We start from the raw sequence: 19,441 nt of genomic DNA, 5'->3' as shown, positions 1-19,441 counted from the left end.
AAAACCCAAAAATGTGGCACGATAGAACTTCTCACGCTGATTTCAACTGTATCAAAATTATTTTGCGCAAAAATATAAAGAGGATATAAAGGTTAAATTATTATTTATTTATTATTTTTTTTTTTAATATTAATATCTTGTGAACTACATAACCGATTCAAAAACTAACGAGGTCAAAATAAGGACAATTAATTTGTATTTCAGTTGATTGACATAAATAATTTATATAATTTTTGATATTTTTAATCCAACAATACTCAAAATCGAAAAAAAATTCGTATTTTTTCATATAACAACATTTTTTAACAAAATTTCATAATTAATGCAAAAGAAATGTATGTTATTAAGAAGGTACAAGTTATTACCTTTAATTTGGTGTACACATTTTATTATGATCTGCTGTTGAGTTTTAAGAATTTAGTGGTAATTTAGTGATAGTGAAATCAGTTCTGCGCAAATATCCTACGATATTATACATTTTCCGCGTCTTGTTTCGCGTCTGGCCACACCGACATTGTTGACAATGAAAAATCAGCTGTTTATGGTTATGATACCTATAATCGATGATAGTTAATGTGGTTACAGTTATGGCAATAGTTATGGCTGTGGCGTTATGGTATGTCACCACTAATTTAACCTTAAGCGTTTAGGAAAAATGCTGGGCACAAATTTTTTCTATTTTTAATTTACTATCGCGTTTGGGACCTACTTCTTTACGACGTTGTCATTTAGTTATGCCATGATTTTATTTTACTTCATGATTTTATTAATTAATTCATCAGTTTCTGGTTTTCATGTTCATTACCTAAATTGTATATTTGATACAAATAAGATACATACGTACATATAACCTTCGAAATTAATTTTCAATCATGATATGTATTTGAAAATTCCGCCTATCTATTTTATTAAATATTTTAACACGCTCTCCAACTCTCTTTTAATCATTTTGTTTCGCATTGTGCGGCAATATGTATGTAGTATATGTATTCCTTGTATTTTGTTTACATTCCAGCTTATTTGTTTCTTATTCACAATTCTCCTCCCGTTTCCTTTGTAAACTCGCATTTTTGTGCCATTGTGCTGTTGTTCTTGCCGATTTAACTGCTTATTAAGCGAGCACAAATAATACGCCCCATGTCATAAACAACACCAGCACCAAACTACCAGTTACCAATGGCACACATACTATATACATACGCCGATTCATACATACATATGTATGCATTTATATGCGAACAATACAGTAGTGCGTCAAACGGTATTGCCACCTTCCGGCCGTTGTTGACATCGTCATTGCCACCGTCAGCAATGCGCCTTTGAAGGAGCTAATTAAATACATGATGACACGTGCCGTTCAGCAAACAGCCAAGGCACACACATCACCCTCCCCACGCGCTCAGCCAGAAATTCTTATGGTTTTCTTCTGTTTGCAAAAGTAGCAATTTTCAATGAAATGTCAACGGCGAAAAGTTAAATGTCAACCAGCAGCATTGAATTGCGACAAACGAAAAAAAAATATCTTGGGAAGTGGGAGCGGTGGTGTCAGAATACGAGTAAATACATACTTTAACGTGAACAAATTAGCTGCAATCTCTGCACTGCCCACGGGTTATTCAATCATGATTCATGATTCTTTGGTAAATCAATGAAATCGACAATCTAACTGACAGGATTTCACTGTGGCAGTATACATCCACCAAAACAAACGTGAACTATTCGGACTTTGGTATAATGTTATTGCTGTTTTTGACGAGACGCGTGAGTTTGGTGTTAAATTACATCGTAATTACATGGACCATTAATGGTTTAACGTTTGGATTTCCATATATCAGAACTGCTACGGTAAAATCGATCGTAAAAGCACCTGAAACTCCTTTAGTTGGCCATAACTTACTAAAGGTTATATCACTAAAACCTTAGCGGAAGCAATAAGATCGAAATAAGCGAAAACTCTGAAAGTTCTGCTCGCGAGAAGCGAGGTAAAGTTCCATCTTGAGCAAATACAATCCCTGCGAAATATTTCCAGGCAACAGGGACTACACTCGGAATGGTACCTAGTGATTGGAGGCCAAAGCTGTATTTACATATGACTCAAAGATAGATCCCCACAAATGCACCGATATTTATAAAAAAAAAAAACTCAACTTGAGGCTGTTCTTTCGCCATACCATGTTATCATTTTCTGGGCGAAAACGTTTGTGCTCGTAATTAAGCAGAGAGTCAAGTGCAGGAACAATGTTAGGCACTTCTTTATATTCCGAGATAATAATATAGCCACCCTCTTCCTCCTAGATTAGTTAGCAATTAGTTGAGGTTTACAGAAGAGAGCTGGTTTCAGTTTAACATCAATTGATCAATTAGAAACTATCCTAATATAGACCCCAGTTCATAAGGAAATATCTGCATGCATATACTGAAAAGAGCTACGCTGAATAATATAGAACTAACTCAAAAATCGAGCGCAAGCGATCTCTTAATATTTATCCTCACGAAACCAAGTTCAAACTTAGTAAAGCTGCATTTTTTTTTTTTTTTTTTTTTTAATGTTTAAATAAGAAAAATTTAGGATTGCCGTTAGTTTCTTCATGACCAAGTGATCAGAACTAAACCAAATTAGTATTAAACCACCCTTGGAGGACGTCCTTTTCGACAAAAAAATTATCGAAATCGTTGACGTGGTCCAAAGTTGTTTAAAACTTTGTGCGCCGGGTACACAAAGTTAGATTTTGGTCCGAATTAGGACTTCTCTTGACTCTATAAGAGAATTCGTGAAGTTTAAAAGAGAGTTCTATATAGAAGAAAACGTTTCGGTAATTGCTGTCAGAAAAAACTAACATTTCTTTCAAAGAGAGTATTTTGAAAATTACATATTTCTCTTATAATTCAGACAGATGGGAATTCGGTTAATCAAGTTATGAAAAATGTTATTTCGTGACTTTCAATCAGCATATCCTCTTTGTAAATCTCGTACCAGCAAGTTTTTTTTACGTCCTTTCCTTAAAGACATTCCATTTTAACGTTCGTGCTGCATGAAAACTAATATCCTTGTCGGCATTCAAACTAATTAAACTATTTCTTTAGCAACCTTTGTCTTCGTTTAATTGCTGCGCTTTGCTGACACAAACAATAAGAAGGCAAATCAAAGGGATATGAAAAGCAAAGCTTACAGGATGTGTGTTTTTTTGATGAAAAAAAAAATGAGTCCGACGTCAGGCGGAACTAAAAATTAACCCGTTGAAAAACAAATAAACTAAGCTAATGCTGCTAAACAACGAATACAAAAACGCTCACATTTGCTGGCATACAAACATACATACATATCGCTATCTTAGAAAGAAAAGTTGCTAAGTCCCATTTTAAAAATTTTACAGGAGAGGAAAAAATCTTCCTATAGCCATTTTCTTTAACTATTTCGCAAGACTTTGAATCAAACATTTTGCGCGTTTAAAGCAAAGCAAAACTCCATAAGAATCAGAAGGTTTCGATATTTATTAAAAGATGGCGCATTATTTTGGCCTTATCGGATTTGCGGTGCTTCTTTTGGACTTAGCAAATTTTCCTTTTATTGCTTATGAAGAGGAAAAAATAAAACATGTACCTTTATAATTTTCGAAACGATGCGTATTCAATTTCTCTAGCCTCCTATATAAAAATATGAGTTTTCATAAAAAGTGGACTTAGCAACTTTTCTCTCTAAGCTAGCGATATGCATATGTATCTGCTTACCGGCGAAGGTACTCAATAAGCGCTACTCGCCAACAAAACATGTCATAATTTTTTGTGAATGAACGAGTTTTATTGATAATTATGACAAGAGTTGCTCTGCTACCCTTTCCGTTCTCTATGCTAACCTCTTCGGTCGCGTCAAATTCGGCTTTTGCTAGAATGAAGCTGTCACACAAGTCCTGTTGTGTCTGCATATGTATATAGGTACTCGCGTCCTGTAATTATAACTGCGGGACACTGCACTTTTAAGCAACAATGCCATATGCACTGAGGAGCGCAATTACGCACACACTTGTACGGACATATGTACATACATAAATGCATACATATGTATGCAAGTATGTTGCAGACATACCAACACATGAATATTTGCAATTTTAAATTATGAAAAGCGAACGCACATGAATTTAATTGAATTAAGCCTTTCGTCTACTCCGCGAACCCTACTCTTCATAAATTTGCTTTCCCTTTCAAAAAAAATTCACACAGTTAGGCGCCGCTATCAATGTCCTGAAACGCCGCAGGATGTCATTTATGTTGAGAAAAAATTATATTTAACATGACAAACATTGCATGCGTGCAAAACATATCAGCATACATATGCATGCATACAAATTATTAACATAACCCAGTTATTAGCGTTGCTTTTGGGTAATTCAAAATTCTTTGCTAGTGCGTCTGTGTGTGCATATTGCAACAATTTTCTCCTAGATTAGATTTGTTGATAATTCTGCCACCTGTGGCTAATCACCGAAACTATCGATGTGCTAGCACATTTTCTTTCAAATTATTTTGTTAGGAATACTTTGATACATAAATACATCCTTTTTAGTTCACATTTTGTTTGTCCAAGAAACAAAAAAAAAATATCAAATTGATTGAAATGCGCTTTCGAGCATAAATTTTACATTGATAGGCTATTATTAATTGTAATACAGTAATTATCGCAGTAGACATATAATTTTATGCAATAATTAAATTCATTAGCCACGCTATTATATTGACTGTAGTTTCCTCGAAAGCTGTAATTATATTTTTATATAATAGCTTGATCTCGAAGAAGTACAAAAAAAATTAAAATGTGTCATGGCTAAAATATTAAAAATATTGAATATACATATCGTTACATAAATATGTATACAGATTAAAATAGGGGATCCTATCATTTCTGTGACCTAATTAAATTCTGATATTTCAAAGACCCTTCAATTCTATGTTTAACTGTCCAGATACGTAAATTTTGAATATCATCTCTATATTATTAAACATGCCACATGTCCTCTAAATACTCAAAAGATAATTAAAATTTATAAGCTTTCAACGAGCTGTATAGAGTGGAAGAGGGTCAGAGAAATAAATCGGCTGAAGGGCAAACCGAGTAAATTTCCTCTGGACTCGTTCAACACGAAGTACATGACAACTAAAAATAGGGCTCCTGATATCCGAGGCTTATTCTAGCTTTGAACGAACAAGAGAGTTAAAGAAAGTTTTCCTAGTATTGGGATCCTTAAAATGTATCGCAGAAAGGCTAGGTTCCGCATGCCTTTGAAAAACGACACCAGTTGCAGCAAAATCATTAACGGAAGCGAAGAACGGATACTTATATTCTACTTATATGTTATTCTTATATTTATTCGAAGTTTTAATTTTGCTTTTAAAATATTTAATTAATTTCCTTCTTCATACCACTAAGATGAAGTGCCAATAGGGGATTCTACCAGTTAAAGGGATCACTAGTGAAATTTTCTAGTTACTTCTTCTGTCAAAATTTTCAAGTTTTTGATTCGCATTGAGGCGAAAATAAAAATTCAAATCAACTACGGAACTTTAGTTACTTCGACTTTTCGAGTTCCTTGCTCCTGAGTCGAGTTTCGGTGCTTGGCACACTGTTCACCAGGTATTAATGCATCTACGAAAAAAGCAACGGCTTCAGTGGTCCATAATTTATCGAAAACAGCGTTGGACCGGCCAACAAGGAGCCATGGCCAAAGAGCGACGCTACGTGCCACAAAACGTTCGCCATGATGGAAGGTCTGTATGAACTATTTCAGCGTATGGTTATCTCTGGCAGAGGTAATGCCAAGATCCATCTTGTATGCCTTTTTTTGGTGGAGTTTTCTGAAGTAGCAGATCTATTACAATAAGTAACAATCTCAGATCAACGCTCAAACACAGACGCATAAATGTGGTAGAGTCATTGAGAATGGTACCAGCCGGATCCGTGCGCCATAAATAGTGCTTTGTATGGGCTTCATTTATAAAAATCAAAACTTCCTCATTACTCCAACAAGCAACCCCCTATGTTTGGTCACGTAATTTTCCTCACTGCTTGCTTTGAGGAATTTCGAAGGACATTTAAAGCGGCAAATTATGCCTTAAAAACGTTCACAGTGGATTGGAGTTGAGAGTGCTTTATTTAATAATACTCCGAAAAACTATGACAACTCCGCCATATTTTAACCGATTTTTATAGTTAGCAGTATTTCAAAAGAGGATTTCCCACAAATTAACCTTAATCAAGCCAACATATTTTGGGAGGAAACGTAGAACCAATTAGATTCGGAAAGTGTTTTTAACCGACTTCACAAAATGGAGAAGGTTATCAATTAGTTGGAATATATATATATATCTTTTTTTATGTATGTTACCGCACAACTTTGGATCACGTTAACCGATTTCTATAATTATTTCTTAACACCTTTCCTGTTACCTCACAGGTGGTCCCATGCTAATTTGGTTTTTTCAGAGCTGCAAACTGTTGTAAGAAATTTTAATAGAAGGAAATTTCTTTCCCAGTTCTTGTGCCTCACTTTATGTAATTTTTCCTTTTTTCTTGAGGGCTGTGAAAAGCCCTTTGTGAAGAACGTTTTTTTCTCTGTTCGGCCAGAACAAATTTCTCCGAAATATCAGAGCTTTTGAATACAAACATTCTTATTTAAAATACACCCATTTTTTCTATATTTTATTTATCTGGCTCGCCTTAGTGTTGGCATCAACAAATTAACTTAATTTTCAAATGACAATTATTAACTCGCAAAACTTTGCCGTCCCAAAACGCTGCAATCTTCTTTTATTTTTCTTGAGTGCTAAACAAACCATGCACACAACTTAACATACACAAGTACGAAAGAAGAAGAAGAAGAAGAAGAAGAAGAAGAAGAATATGATAATATCCTTTTCACACAGTGTGGCAGCAGAAGCCTTAAATGGTGAGTCATTATGGCGACAACAAAGATGGCGAGGACCAACTTCAAACTGATTTACCTAATTTGCGCACCACTTGGGATTCGCATTAACAACAGCAATAATAAAATGCACACTTACGAAAAGAGAGAATGCAAAATAAAGTAAAATAGATAAACCGTCTCGAACTAGCCAGAAATGTTTTCATTATTGCCTGTTTCGATTTTATATTTCTTACAAACTTTTGCCAACTTTATTTTCGTAAAAAAAAAACAGAAAGAGGCAACAATGGTCGACAAGTGAGCTGCCCACCAAAACCTTGTTTCGCTAAAGAATGAGTTTGCAGCCATGTTTTTATGTATATATACATACATACATACATATATACATATTTACGTACTGGCATATATGTTGTTGCTGTTATTATGGTTGTTACTTTTGGTCTATGTACTGGTGTTGGTCTTCACTCGCAACGTTTTTATTAAACTCGAACTCTTGTGTGTTAAAAGTCAATTTTCCAATTTGCAAACTGTCAGAAACATTCGAAAAGCAATTTGTGTTCTTTCGTACGTTCGCCCGGTGGCTGGTCTGCTCTGGCTCTCTTCCCTGACCCCCCTGGCTCTCTGACCTGGCCCTTTTGCTCCACAACCATTTAGCGTGCTTTGTATAAACGCTTCGGCAATTTCCACGCCACCCTCAGTCATGCCACCCAGTAATCACCTGCTCGGGTTGTTATCTGAGTTTTTTTTTTTTTTTTTTGATTACTTGAAATTCGTTTTGGCAGCCAGGCCTTGTTCATCCCAACTCAGGAGCGCCAGCATCCAATATGTAACTCGAAAGGTGTACGATTCAATTACAACAACAATAACGCATGGAATGCATAAAAGCACACAGCACCACCCCTCTGGAACTAACTACAAGTAAAAACGCAAAAAAGGAAGAAAAATCAAAGAAAATGAAAAAAAAATAAAAGCAGAAAACGAAATGCAATATGAAAACACAACATGCCTGCGTAATACCACCAGTGTTGCCAGTTTAGCCGGTTGCGATAGCAAACAGCCGGAGAAAATTCGATTTAGCCGGCAGCCGATTTATTAGCCGTTTCGAGAAAAACAAAAATTGCCGTTTTTAGCCGGTGTCGCTATTTGCCGTATTTTATTAAAATTTAAATATATCTACATATATATAAGTTTCAATTTTTACAAATTTGGCGACCCAAAATCTATTAGAAACTGGTAGCCTTATCTTGGAGAAAATTTTCATGTCGGACTATGTTAAGTATGTAGTAAAATTGAAAGAGCTTTTTTTAAACCGAAGAGTTTTAAAATACTGGGCCGATTTCAATGATTTTTATTTTATGTGAATATACAGTGACCCAAATATAAAATGGGATGCGACATTTTAGCTTATTATTGTTTTATGAAAGTATAGCTGATTACTTACAAACACCATTCAAATCTAAATTTCATATTTTATGCAAAAATTATGAAAATTCTGCCTATTTTTTATTTAAAATTTTAGTATAGTAAAAAGCGAATTTAAAGTAGCTGGTACTTACCGTTGATTTTTGGCAATTTTTTGTTGACAGTGTTCCGCATTTTTTTTTTTTTATATAAACAAACTTTAGAACATACTTAGTATGGAAAGAATTCGTAACACCGTTATAAAAAAGTTACGAAATTCAAATTTTCACCATATTAAATTAAATTTTAATGAACTACAAAACTGCATACATACCATTTTTTAAAATGTTGATTACAAAGTTAAAAAAATTTGCAGAATTTTCATAATTTTTACACACTGTTTGTTGGGTAATCAGCCATATTTTCATAAAAAAAATAATAAACATTAAATAAACTAAATAAAAATAGCCAAAACTTGCTAAAATCTCGCGTCCTATTTTTTATTTGGGATACTGTATTTTTTCCAAAGAAGGACGTAGCGGGGACTTTCTTTATAAAATTTTTGTTATGAATGGCCTAAATTTAAGTGCGAAGTTTTATTGGCAACATTTAGAAAACAACGAATGATAATAAAAGGGCACTAATATCGATGTGAAGCAAAACCCTATGGGGAGACAATACCTGTGAATAACAGTATCATGGTGCCAACATACTTAATTGTTGCTTATTTATTGCTCTGACAGGTATGTGAGAGAAAGAGTAGGAAATTAAAAACAGGAGTCTCGAATATATGGACATCAAAATACAATTAAATAGTTGAATTTGTTAAAAACATAAAAAGCGACCGGCGTTTTCTTTTCTCGAAATAATGTTTGCCACTTTTCTTCAGCCCTTTCATAGCTTCACGTGTTCTTTTCTCAAAATATTCAGGACGAAAAGTAGCCTAGTGAAAATGGTACAATGTAAGGCAAAATGTTTCAATAAAAATGAAAACGCCATATGTTTGTAATTGATCGCTTTTTTTATATTTAAGTAATACAAACATGACCGTTATACAGTTTCTTTTGTTAAACAAAAACTATTTGTAATGAATTTACCGGTCTCTGCTTTTGTGATATATTTAACGAGTGGTGTAAAGCTTAGCTACGTATAACCTTCATTAACCAAAAAAAAATTTATGATTTGAGTAGTTTTTCTACTTGCGATTTCTTAAAAAAAAACATGTATGTAGTTGAAACAAAAAATGTTGGCAACACTGAATACCACCAGGAACACCTGGCGCGTTGGAGGTTGGTCCAAAAGCCTGCTTCGCAATGCTACCCTGGCTGGCTGACTGTGCTGAGGCTGGCTATATTGAGACAGACTAAGTGTGCCCGATTGCCAGTCGTCGCCCCTAAATAGCAAAGAAGTTTTCCAATAAAATTGTAAACTTTGAAATGTGTCGAGAGCACCACAAGCTAGTACATCATTTTGGAGGGAGGAGGCTCAGTTGGCAGAGATACTTTGTTGAGATAACACAGAACATAAAATAAGCATCCAAATAAAAACGACCCAAATTACTGGCTGCCGTCGAGGAGGGAAGTTTATGAAAAAGATTAAAGTTGAAAAGTGGTTGACGTCGCCAACTGAGCTGCACAGAACAAACACACTCGGCCACAAAATTACGCCACCCCGCGCACTTATGGAGAGTGTAGTACTTAATTCAGGACCTCGACATTTGAGTAAATAATTAGGGAGCTGCAGAGCTCCTGGAGCGCTGAGAGAACAACCCCCAAAATTGGATGAGCGCGTTGCAGAAAGCAACTGCGCGAGAAAGCGTACTATCTTTTGAGCGCAGCTTTCGTGTCTGAACCACAGCATCGCTGCTTTTCTCACTGCGCTCGGTGTGGCTGTTGAGTTCGATTGTGGGTGGTTAAATGGTGCTGCAGTGCTTTGAGTGGGGATTTTTAAAAGGTGGGCGGTACAGCCATACACTGGGACTTGTTAGATGTTTTTCCACGGCATATATGTACTTATGTACAAAGCGCGCGCGCACTCTGTTTTTATGTATGTATCTATGTACATATACATGTTTGTGTTTATTTTCATTATGGCGCGCCATGAATGGAAATTACAAAATTGATTTTGATGATTTAATTAAAATGAAGAAGCACAAACGCAAATTATAACAGGCAAGCAGAGTTGACGTGCTGTGGTGAACTCACATACATACATACATACTCGTACCATAAATACATATTTAAATATAAGTGTATGTATGTATGTACTGCAGTCTGTGTCGCAGCATCTAACGATACGTGTCAATATTCATTTGCTTAGTAATAGCAAAGCATTAGAGGGTAATGTGCGAAATTGAAGGTGAAATATTTTCGCTGATAAAATAAGTATGCGATTATTTGATTAAGTTTTTTTTTATAAAGGTTTCGAAAAATCGAACAAATCAGAAACAAGGAACAGAAACTGGTAAGGAGCAGTCGTCTATTTTCTAAACTAAATTTCATTATTCATGTTGGTGTTGCCTTTTGGCTGGAAGTCAGTCTTTTATCTTATTCTTTTTCATTGGCATAGCATTCCTATCGGCAGATCGGTCGAAAGCGCTCTCCACGAAGTGGTCGGTTCTTTCGAAAGGTCACTCGAATATAGAGAATATAGCATATATATATATATATATATATTAGCGAGCTTGTTAGATGTGGTAGGCGCTTTCAACAACGTCGAACCGGAAGCAATATAGTGATGGTATTTTCATATACGCCGATGGCTCAAGGATGTGGAAAAGTAGTAGGCTCGGGTCTGTACTCCAAGGACTTTCTTATTGGCTGCCTAATTACTGCAGTGTATGGCTTGTCTCATACGGGACAATAAGTCTCTGTAAGAGAAAACCACTATAATCGTAAATAGCAAGGCGGCAATGAAAATGTTAGGTTGCAAGGTAGTAAAGTCGAAATTTGTTCGGAAATGTCGTGCCTCCTGACTTCACTTAGTCACGTCAAAACCTAGCTATGCTGAGTTCCTGGAAGGTAATAACCAAGATTAGATGGCTAGACAAGGCTCGGAAATGCAAATTAGCGAAGCGTATAACTTCCAACCAAGGCAAATTCATACAAGGTGGAGTTACCGAAGCAGCTGATTTCATAAGGAATTGTACTGGTTTTCAAAACGATGTGTTTGTTGTTTTTTTCTGATTGGGAATGTGAGTATAATTTGCTATTGTAGTTTTTTGTTTTTGTGCTGCCGCTCCCACCTTGTACGCCTTGCTTCCTACTACCACCGATTTCTGTTCTACTAAGGAGTAAAATATATCACTACCATAACTAATGAGGTATACATCAATCGTCACGCTTGTGAGATCCCTGTGGCCGACACTCAATAAAGGTCATTCTAAAGAATCATTGACGCTTTTTCAATAATTTGGGGAGATAGCGCAGGTGAAAATATTAGATCATTAGCAAATGATTTACACAGACACCATACTGATATTATGGAATAACTTCGCTTGGAAGGATGCGCCTCCTACTGACACTCATAGAAGGCATTCACAACGGGCAAGTCTGCCTCCGAAAGGAAGTATGAATTATTCGTACGCGCTTCTGCAACCTTTCTTAGGCGAAATATGCGCTTAAGTAAGTTTGGCCGAATTGAATATAGCTCGCCAGTCATCCCTCCTTCTCGGTAGCTAAAGTTCCTCTCCACCTGATCTTTCCTACGCAGAAAGTGCTTTCCTTAGATAGCGCACCGAAAACTTTCAGGGCTAGAAAATTTTACCTGAACTATTTAATTGGGTAGCTCTTATTTTGTTCTCTAGCAGAAGATTAAAGATAGAAAGTCACCCTGTCTAAAACCCGGTTTGATATAAAGCGGCGCGGAGAGGAGGACGAGCTGGCGGTGAAAGTTACGCAAGGATAACATTGTGACGTATAGGCAACTTCTTGCATGCTATCGTAAGCGGCTTTGAAATCGAAAAAGAGATGTGTCTATCCTCCTCTCGCTGAACTAATAACGCCCAAACAACAGCTTGTTTAACTTAGTGCCTGGTCATATTCTGGACCCCGTCGGCCTCGACTGGCGTCTCTCGGGTTTATTTTCTCTACTTATTGCAACGAATTTCAGCAGGGTAGAGAAGTGTTCCTTCCAATGTTTAAGTATGTACTGGCCATTGGTTACTAGGTCGCCATTTTTGTTCTTACAAGAGTTCACCCTGGTCTTGAAGTGCTCGATAAGCCGCTTTAATTTCGAGCAAAATTTTCTGTCGTTTTTCCTGTCGGCCAGCATTTTAAACTCTTCTCAGTCTCGTATGTACTTTGGCATATTTCTTCTTTTTGCGGCAAATACGTTTCGCTTTCCTCTTCAGATCCCTATATGGGTCCCACATAGTTCGCGTTGCAATCGATCGCAGCGTGCCTTTCTAGGTGGCAACTTTTTCTCTGCGTTTACGTTTATTTATGTTTATTTTCGAAAACGCTAAGGAAAGTACACGTACAGCCTAAGCCACCTATCAATGACTAAATTACGTCAATTTTTTTTATAAGATTCAATTTAAAAAAGGAAGTATTACTAATTTACAAGAGCAGATCAGTTATTATACCAAGTAAAAATACATATGACTTGTTAAGACTAAAGGTTTGTCTCTTTAAAAAGTTATTAGATAAAAGAGTAAGACAGACCAAAAAACAGAGAAAATTCCAAACCAAACCACGAACTTAAAAAAGACACATTTATTTAAAACGATGTACATTTGTATTTCACAAGGAAAACGAAAAATTTTATAAACTAAATAGGTACTATAAATATTGTCATTATATGAAAATTGTGCACGATTTTTGGGAAAACTTTACAAGATGTAAAAATTTTTTGTGATATTGGAAAAGTTCTATGTTTGTCCTTTGATAACTTTTGTAGTTGTTGTTTCAGTCAAAAATAATGAATGCCGTTATTATGGTCAGTTCAATGCTTCCTATCAAATCAATATTTTTTGTTGTTACGCGTCACTTTTTGATCCCCGCTCCTTATTTGTATCCCAGCCTTCGATGGCTGAAAAAAACGGCATTGACTTCTTCCAACATAATTTTGGCAGTAGGCGCTGCGCTTCTATAAGCCGCTTCTGAACAAAACTTACACAATTTTTAATATATTAATTTTGTGGAATCAGAAAAAGCTAAATCGAGGTCATTTGCAATCGAAAATATTCCATCTCTTAGCAGTAAAAAAATTCAACCTCCATAAAATCCTTTCTCTGTTTATTAGAGACTTAAGAAATACAATTTTTTTCTAATTAATTTTCCCAGCCCACACAAAATTCGTCGATTATTTCACTTATTTTACTCGCAAGATATGTCCGTTTAACGCAAAAACATACATTTTTGCCGCTCTTTCACCTCTCCAGCATTCATCATCATAAGTTGTCAGCTTCAACAGCGTCAGAAATTAAATTTCCATCATTATAATTCCTATTAATTCGCGTAAATTGTATATAATTACTTTGTGCGCGAGTCTACAACCGTCAAACTCTAGACAGCCTGCTGCTGGATGCGCAGCGCAATGAGTTGTAACTGCAGCATGGGAGGGGGAGTGGGGAGTGGTTTGTGAGGTTAAACGACCATTCGCATTGAATTAAAGAAACCCAGTTTCTCTGCTCTCACACTTCGCCAAGCTCACGCGCACACCCACATATTCTCTTTTTTTTTGTTAACGCCACAGCAGCCATTTACACAAACCGCCAATTCGCTCTCTCATTATGTCAGAGCGCACCAATTAGTCAGTCGTTACTTTCGGTGTGTCTGTTCATAGTCGCAGAGTTGCCACAATGCGTATGTACATAGGTAGGTACTACCACCACCCACTTATCTCGATTGCCTTCCATTTTTTGCAAACATCCTTCGGCTCGTCCTGCTTGTTGGTCGCTTAAGTCGCCTTATACTCGTACTACTATATCTTTCATACTCTCATTGTTGCGATAATTCTAATTAGTGCTGAAGCACTAATTGAATTTTGTCTTTTGCTCTTTGCTTCTTGTTCTTGATTCCGTGTCGTTTCGCTCTCGTAGGTTTATGTATGTGTCAGTGCTGCCATACTTTCTGTGTGCTTTCATTTTAATTATTTATGTGTACAGCTTTTTTTCTTTACTAATGAGCAGCGGCGCCATTTTGTTTTATCTTACGCTGGTGTTATAAAAGTATTTCAGTGTTGTTGTAGCAATTAAGCTCGTTGAAATGCAATTAAGTGCGGGCGTTGTGTGGATGAGGGCGGGTGTCGGTCAGATTTTCTCCTATTGTTGCTACATTTTGCATCTTTCGCAATTTGTATTTAAATAAAGGAAAAAATTATAAAAAATTGCAATAAATATACCTCAAGCATTCTTAGTTATAAAAGTTATGCTTTATCCACGTATTTATGTATTACACTTTGCAAAAGTTTCAGAGTCATTGTCTAGGGGCGGTATGATTCCAACGCAAGAATGAGAGGCCTAATTTGCCTGAGTGTTTTTACAATAAGTGAAAAGGGGTTAAATTCACAATACGTAGAGCAAAATATGTTATTTTGGTTGAGTAAAATTCCACAAGGAATAATTTTGTAGAACATTTTAACCTACCCGCTCTCTTACGAATGGGTCTTTTGGCGTTTGAGTGGTCGCTAAAGGGTTAACATATTCTAGGTAATTATATATAAATATATATATATATATATTTTTTTAAATTGGCGCTTACACATATGTTAGTGTTTAGCCGAGCTTCTCCTCCGATTTGTGGTGTGCGCCTTTATGTTGTCACACAAAGCGGAGGGACCTACAGTTTTACGCCGACTCCGAACAGCGTTTGTATTTTTATGAGAAGCCGTTTTTCATGGCAGAAATACACTCGGAGGAGTGCCATTGCCTGCCGAGGGACGACCGCTGTTAAGAAAAAACCTTTTTCTATATTTTTTGCGATGTTGCTTTGACCAGGGTTTGAACCCAGGTGCTGATGAGTGAAAGCGCGCAGTGCTTACCACGACACCACAGCGGCCGACGAATATATATGCCCCCTTGAAATACGCAACAACTTTTATTTGCTGTTCATAAATATCAGAAACGGTAATCGTTATGAGTAAAATAGTTTAAATTAGCATTTAATCATTATTTTATGAATTTTATTTGTTTCGCATAAAAATAATAATTATTGTTGAGTTTAAATTTTTCGCTCAACGAAAATAATTATTAGATATTCAGTTGAGGAATGTACTGCGACCAAGAGATCTATTGTGCCTTCTTTCTCCTTACAACCCTTACAACTTAGTGACCCTAGGCATTTCTTTCGTCTCCTCGCCACTGCATCGCATTCGAGGATTATGTGCCCAGAAGTTTCGGCAGTCCTATCACAGAAACGGCATGATGAGTGGACCAGATCCCAAGTTTTTGTAGGTGACTTCTCAATCTGCAATGACCTGTTATGATACCTGTTAAAGTTATTAATTTGTTATTTCAGAGGTTAATATGTTTTTCATATCTTTTCGTATTATATCCCTCCAATAGTTTCTTTGCCTGGCGCTGCCCAGTGACTTGGTTCCAGTTCAGTTCTCTATTTACTCTTTCTTCTCTCCTATCCGCTTTTTTGATGATGTGCGGTCGTACTGCAAAGAAGGGCTCAGGTCGCTTCCCTGGCGAGCCTGTCTGCTTCCTCATTTTCTTCAAGATTATTTTATGATTTTTATGTTCTCGCTTGGAGATAATAATTATTAATTATTATAAAATTATCCTTACTAATATTATGAATCCGAAATTGAGTTTTTTTTGTTTGTTATGCTTTCACGCGTTAACTCCTCAACCTAGCATCATGAAATTTTGTACAATGGCGCCATTTAGCCCAACTTAAAATATAGGGTGGATTTAATCTTGATTAGATAAAGGGGCGTGGCACCTCTCATGCAAACGCTATTTTTCATACTGCATATCACAAACAATATTTGTGATAGAGTACTGGAACTTGATATGGAGATATATAAAATCAACTCCATACTCATGGAGGAGGGTTGCCACCTGTTTAAGAAATTACAAAAATTGAATGTAGGGAATTATTTATTTGAAATTTGCTTAAACATATGTTTGTCACACGAAAAATCCCTAAAAAGTTTGTAATTTCAAAATATTTTAAAAAGGGTTTCCAGCTGTTTGAAAAGTCAAATTTAAATTAGTTATACGCAAGCTGTATGAAAAACTTTAAAAAAGAATGGCTGTCAAGAGACCTTCAGATTGAAGATTTAGAATATTATTAAGGTGTTTTAGAAGGGTTGCCACGCGTTTAAAAATTAAATTCAATTAATTTTAATGAATTACTACAATATTTTCAAGATGGTTTCAAAATTTTTAAATCTCCTGTTCTTGCCATAGGGACCACCCAAATACCATAGTGACCACCCAAATACCATTTTAAGCAGACTTTCCAAAAATAGGGTCAAAATCGCCTTTCTTGAGAGAGATAATGGCTTAAAATATCCTACAGAATTATTCCTCGTGCAATTTGACTAAAACGAAAAATTTCCAAATATAAAATGGCCGTAACAAGAACTTGTTTAACTAACCTGCAAAAATCCTGTTGCACTGTGTTATTATTGACAATATCTAAAATTAAAATGATTTACAATAAAATAATAAACTCAAACTTTTCCTCTTTTTCAGGTTTGGTTCCAAAACCGACGCGCCAAATGGCGTCGCCAGGAGAAATCGGAAAGCCTCCGCTTGGGCCTCACTCACTTCACTCAACTGCCACATCGTCTTGGTTGCGGCGCCGGCGGACTGCCGGTTGATCCTTGGCTATCGCCGCCACTACTTTCGGCTCTGCCAGGTAACTATCATCGAATTTACCTCCTTCAATTAAGTACCACTTTACTATTTTTTAATTCACATTCAAGTTTTTCTCTATTCACATCCAACTTCGTCCTTCGGCAGGTTTCCTTTCGCACCCGCAGACCGTCTATCCCAGCTATTTGACGCCCCCACTTAGTTTGGCTCCATCCAATTTGACTATGAGTAGCCTGGCAGCCATGGGTCATGGGCCACATGGCCCGGCTATGCATCCATCACCTCACACCGGTCATCCAGGTGCACCACCACCGCCATCGGTACTAAGCGCTGCTGGCCACCCTGGTCATCATGTACAATTGTCACATTTATCACCACATCTGTCACGCATGTCACCACAGAGTTTGGCCACAATGCCACCACAGCTGAGTTCATCAACTCCAACATCGTCCATATCGTCATCGTCCGTATCATCGTCATCTATGACATCAGCGATTGCGAATGCTGTCGCCCCAGCGTCCATTCCTTCGAGCGGTGTGGGCTTAGCAGCGCTTTCGCCGCTGTCGTCCAGCATATCTGCGCTGCCGCCACCTCTAGCAGCCGCTTCGTCTGCAACCGCGCTCAATTCGTCATCACCACCACCACCACGCGCCACTCCAGCAACTAATTCGGAGCAGTCACCACAAAATCTCACCACAAATAACGATGCAAATGAAGCCATGCTCGTGGGCAGCAATGGCGGCAATGGAAATGGTAGTAGCAAGTGCAGTGCAGCAGCCAGCATGGAATTGCTTGATGTGGGACGGGATAGCCCACCGCCTGGTCATGCGCTGAGCAGCAATGTATCCGCCAATGCCATCAGTCGGCAGTCGCCAATTTCGGCAAGTCAACCGCAGACAGCGGATATACGCTCCAATTCTATAGCAACGTTGCGCATCAAAGCGAAAGAGCATTTGGAAAGCATCAACAAAGGACTGGCTATGGTCTGAACGGTGGGTGAACATGCAACCCACAGCTCGCTCCACCCAGCGGCAGTAATCGGAAAGAGTAGATACGCACACACGTCAACATGCTTTTCTGTTTAAAATTGCATTTGTAATTGATTTGTTGGTTTGCAGCAATTAGTGATTTTAATTAGTAAATAATTGTCGTATTTTAATAGGAACCAAATGTAAGCAAAATCAATATGCACCTAAACAAAACAAGTATGTACATATACATATATGTATGTATGTATGTATATGTATGTAGAATACTATGTACATATGCTTAATATCCATTAGTCTATAGAACTAGCCTCTAGATAAATTTTAGGATAAAATTCTGCCTATGAGGGCGCCTCTGTGCTGTAGTACTTATTATCGTATGATATTTGAAATAAATGCACATATGTACGTATGTACATATGTACCTTCATACGAACAAGCTATGTATTTATATTGCAACTGTGCTAAATGTACTGCTTAAATCAAAATATTCTACTGATACATAGTATGTGTTTCTCAGTTCCATTAATTTTAGCTCTTACAACTACATATGTACATAATAAGTACTCGTATGTTTGTATAATTAAAATTAGTAGAGAAAAGAATCTCGCAATTATTGTAAATATAAAAGTTTTTAATAAAATGAGTATGTAATTTAGTAATGTTTAGTAATGTAGACGACACCTACATACATAATTATGTGTGTATGTATGTAGTTATTGTGAATACACATTCCACTCACTTGCTATATGTATATGTATATAGTTTAAATTAGTGTACTATAAATAAATTCTTGATTAGTAACAAAGCTTTCTGAGTTCGATTTTTTAATTATTGAGCAAGAAATTCAGTCAAATGGGATTTATCGTTATTCGTTAAAAGCTTGGCGTCAATTCGAAACACAAAATGGAAATCCTTTATTTTTTTCGATTTATTGGGATACTGGTTAATATTGTAGATATGCATGTTTTCTCTGCAGCCACAAATAATAATTAAACTTTGTAGTTGGTTATAAAAAATAAAAAATTAAAGGTTGTTAACAAAAAGTTTAAATAAATATGTTTTTTGTATATTAGAAAAAATTTACATGTGTATGTATATTGCACATTTCTTTCTTTCTGGAATTTCCTCTATTAAGTTTCACTTCTTCCGCGCGTAGGGACTACACGCACTGAGTTTTTTTTGCTTACATTTTTGCGCCGAGTCACGAAAAGCAGGAGGCTGTTAAGTGTCGAGATCTAAAACTATTCAGCTGCCGTACCAAATTCATCAGCTGATTATTCTGCAAGATTGCGCCAATCGAGCTGGGAACAACTGGCCGTGACGTCAAAAAATACCAGAATGAGAGAACAAGACGAACTCGACAA

The 19,441-nt window shown here is 36.6% G+C and overlaps 1 protein-coding gene across 1 annotated transcript in view; it reads left to right on the top strand.

Moving 5' to 3' along the window:
* LOC118743739 (retinal homeobox protein Rx) overlaps positions 1-18,812 on the top strand; it is a 74,593-nt gene extending 55,781 nt beyond the window's left edge. Inside the window, exons 2-3 of the mRNA XM_036476501.1 lie at positions 16,966-17,131; positions 17,236-18,812. Coding sequence (XP_036332394.1) covers positions 16,966-17,131; positions 17,236-18,077 — 1,008 coding nt within the window. The 3' untranslated portion in view covers positions 18,078-18,812. The remainder of the gene's footprint in view (positions 1-16,965; positions 17,132-17,235) is intronic.
* The last annotated feature ends 629 nt before the right edge of the window (positions 18,813-19,441 follow it).

Source organism: Rhagoletis pomonella, unplaced genomic scaffold (assembly GCF_013731165.1).
Source record: "Rhagoletis pomonella isolate Grant_MI unplaced genomic scaffold, Rhpom_1.0 Rhpom_scaffold_00007, whole genome shotgun sequence".
In the NCBI taxonomy this organism is placed as follows: Eukaryota; Metazoa; Arthropoda; class Insecta; order Diptera; family Tephritidae; genus Rhagoletis; species Rhagoletis pomonella.
This window is presented reverse-complemented; position numbering and strand designations above follow the sequence as displayed.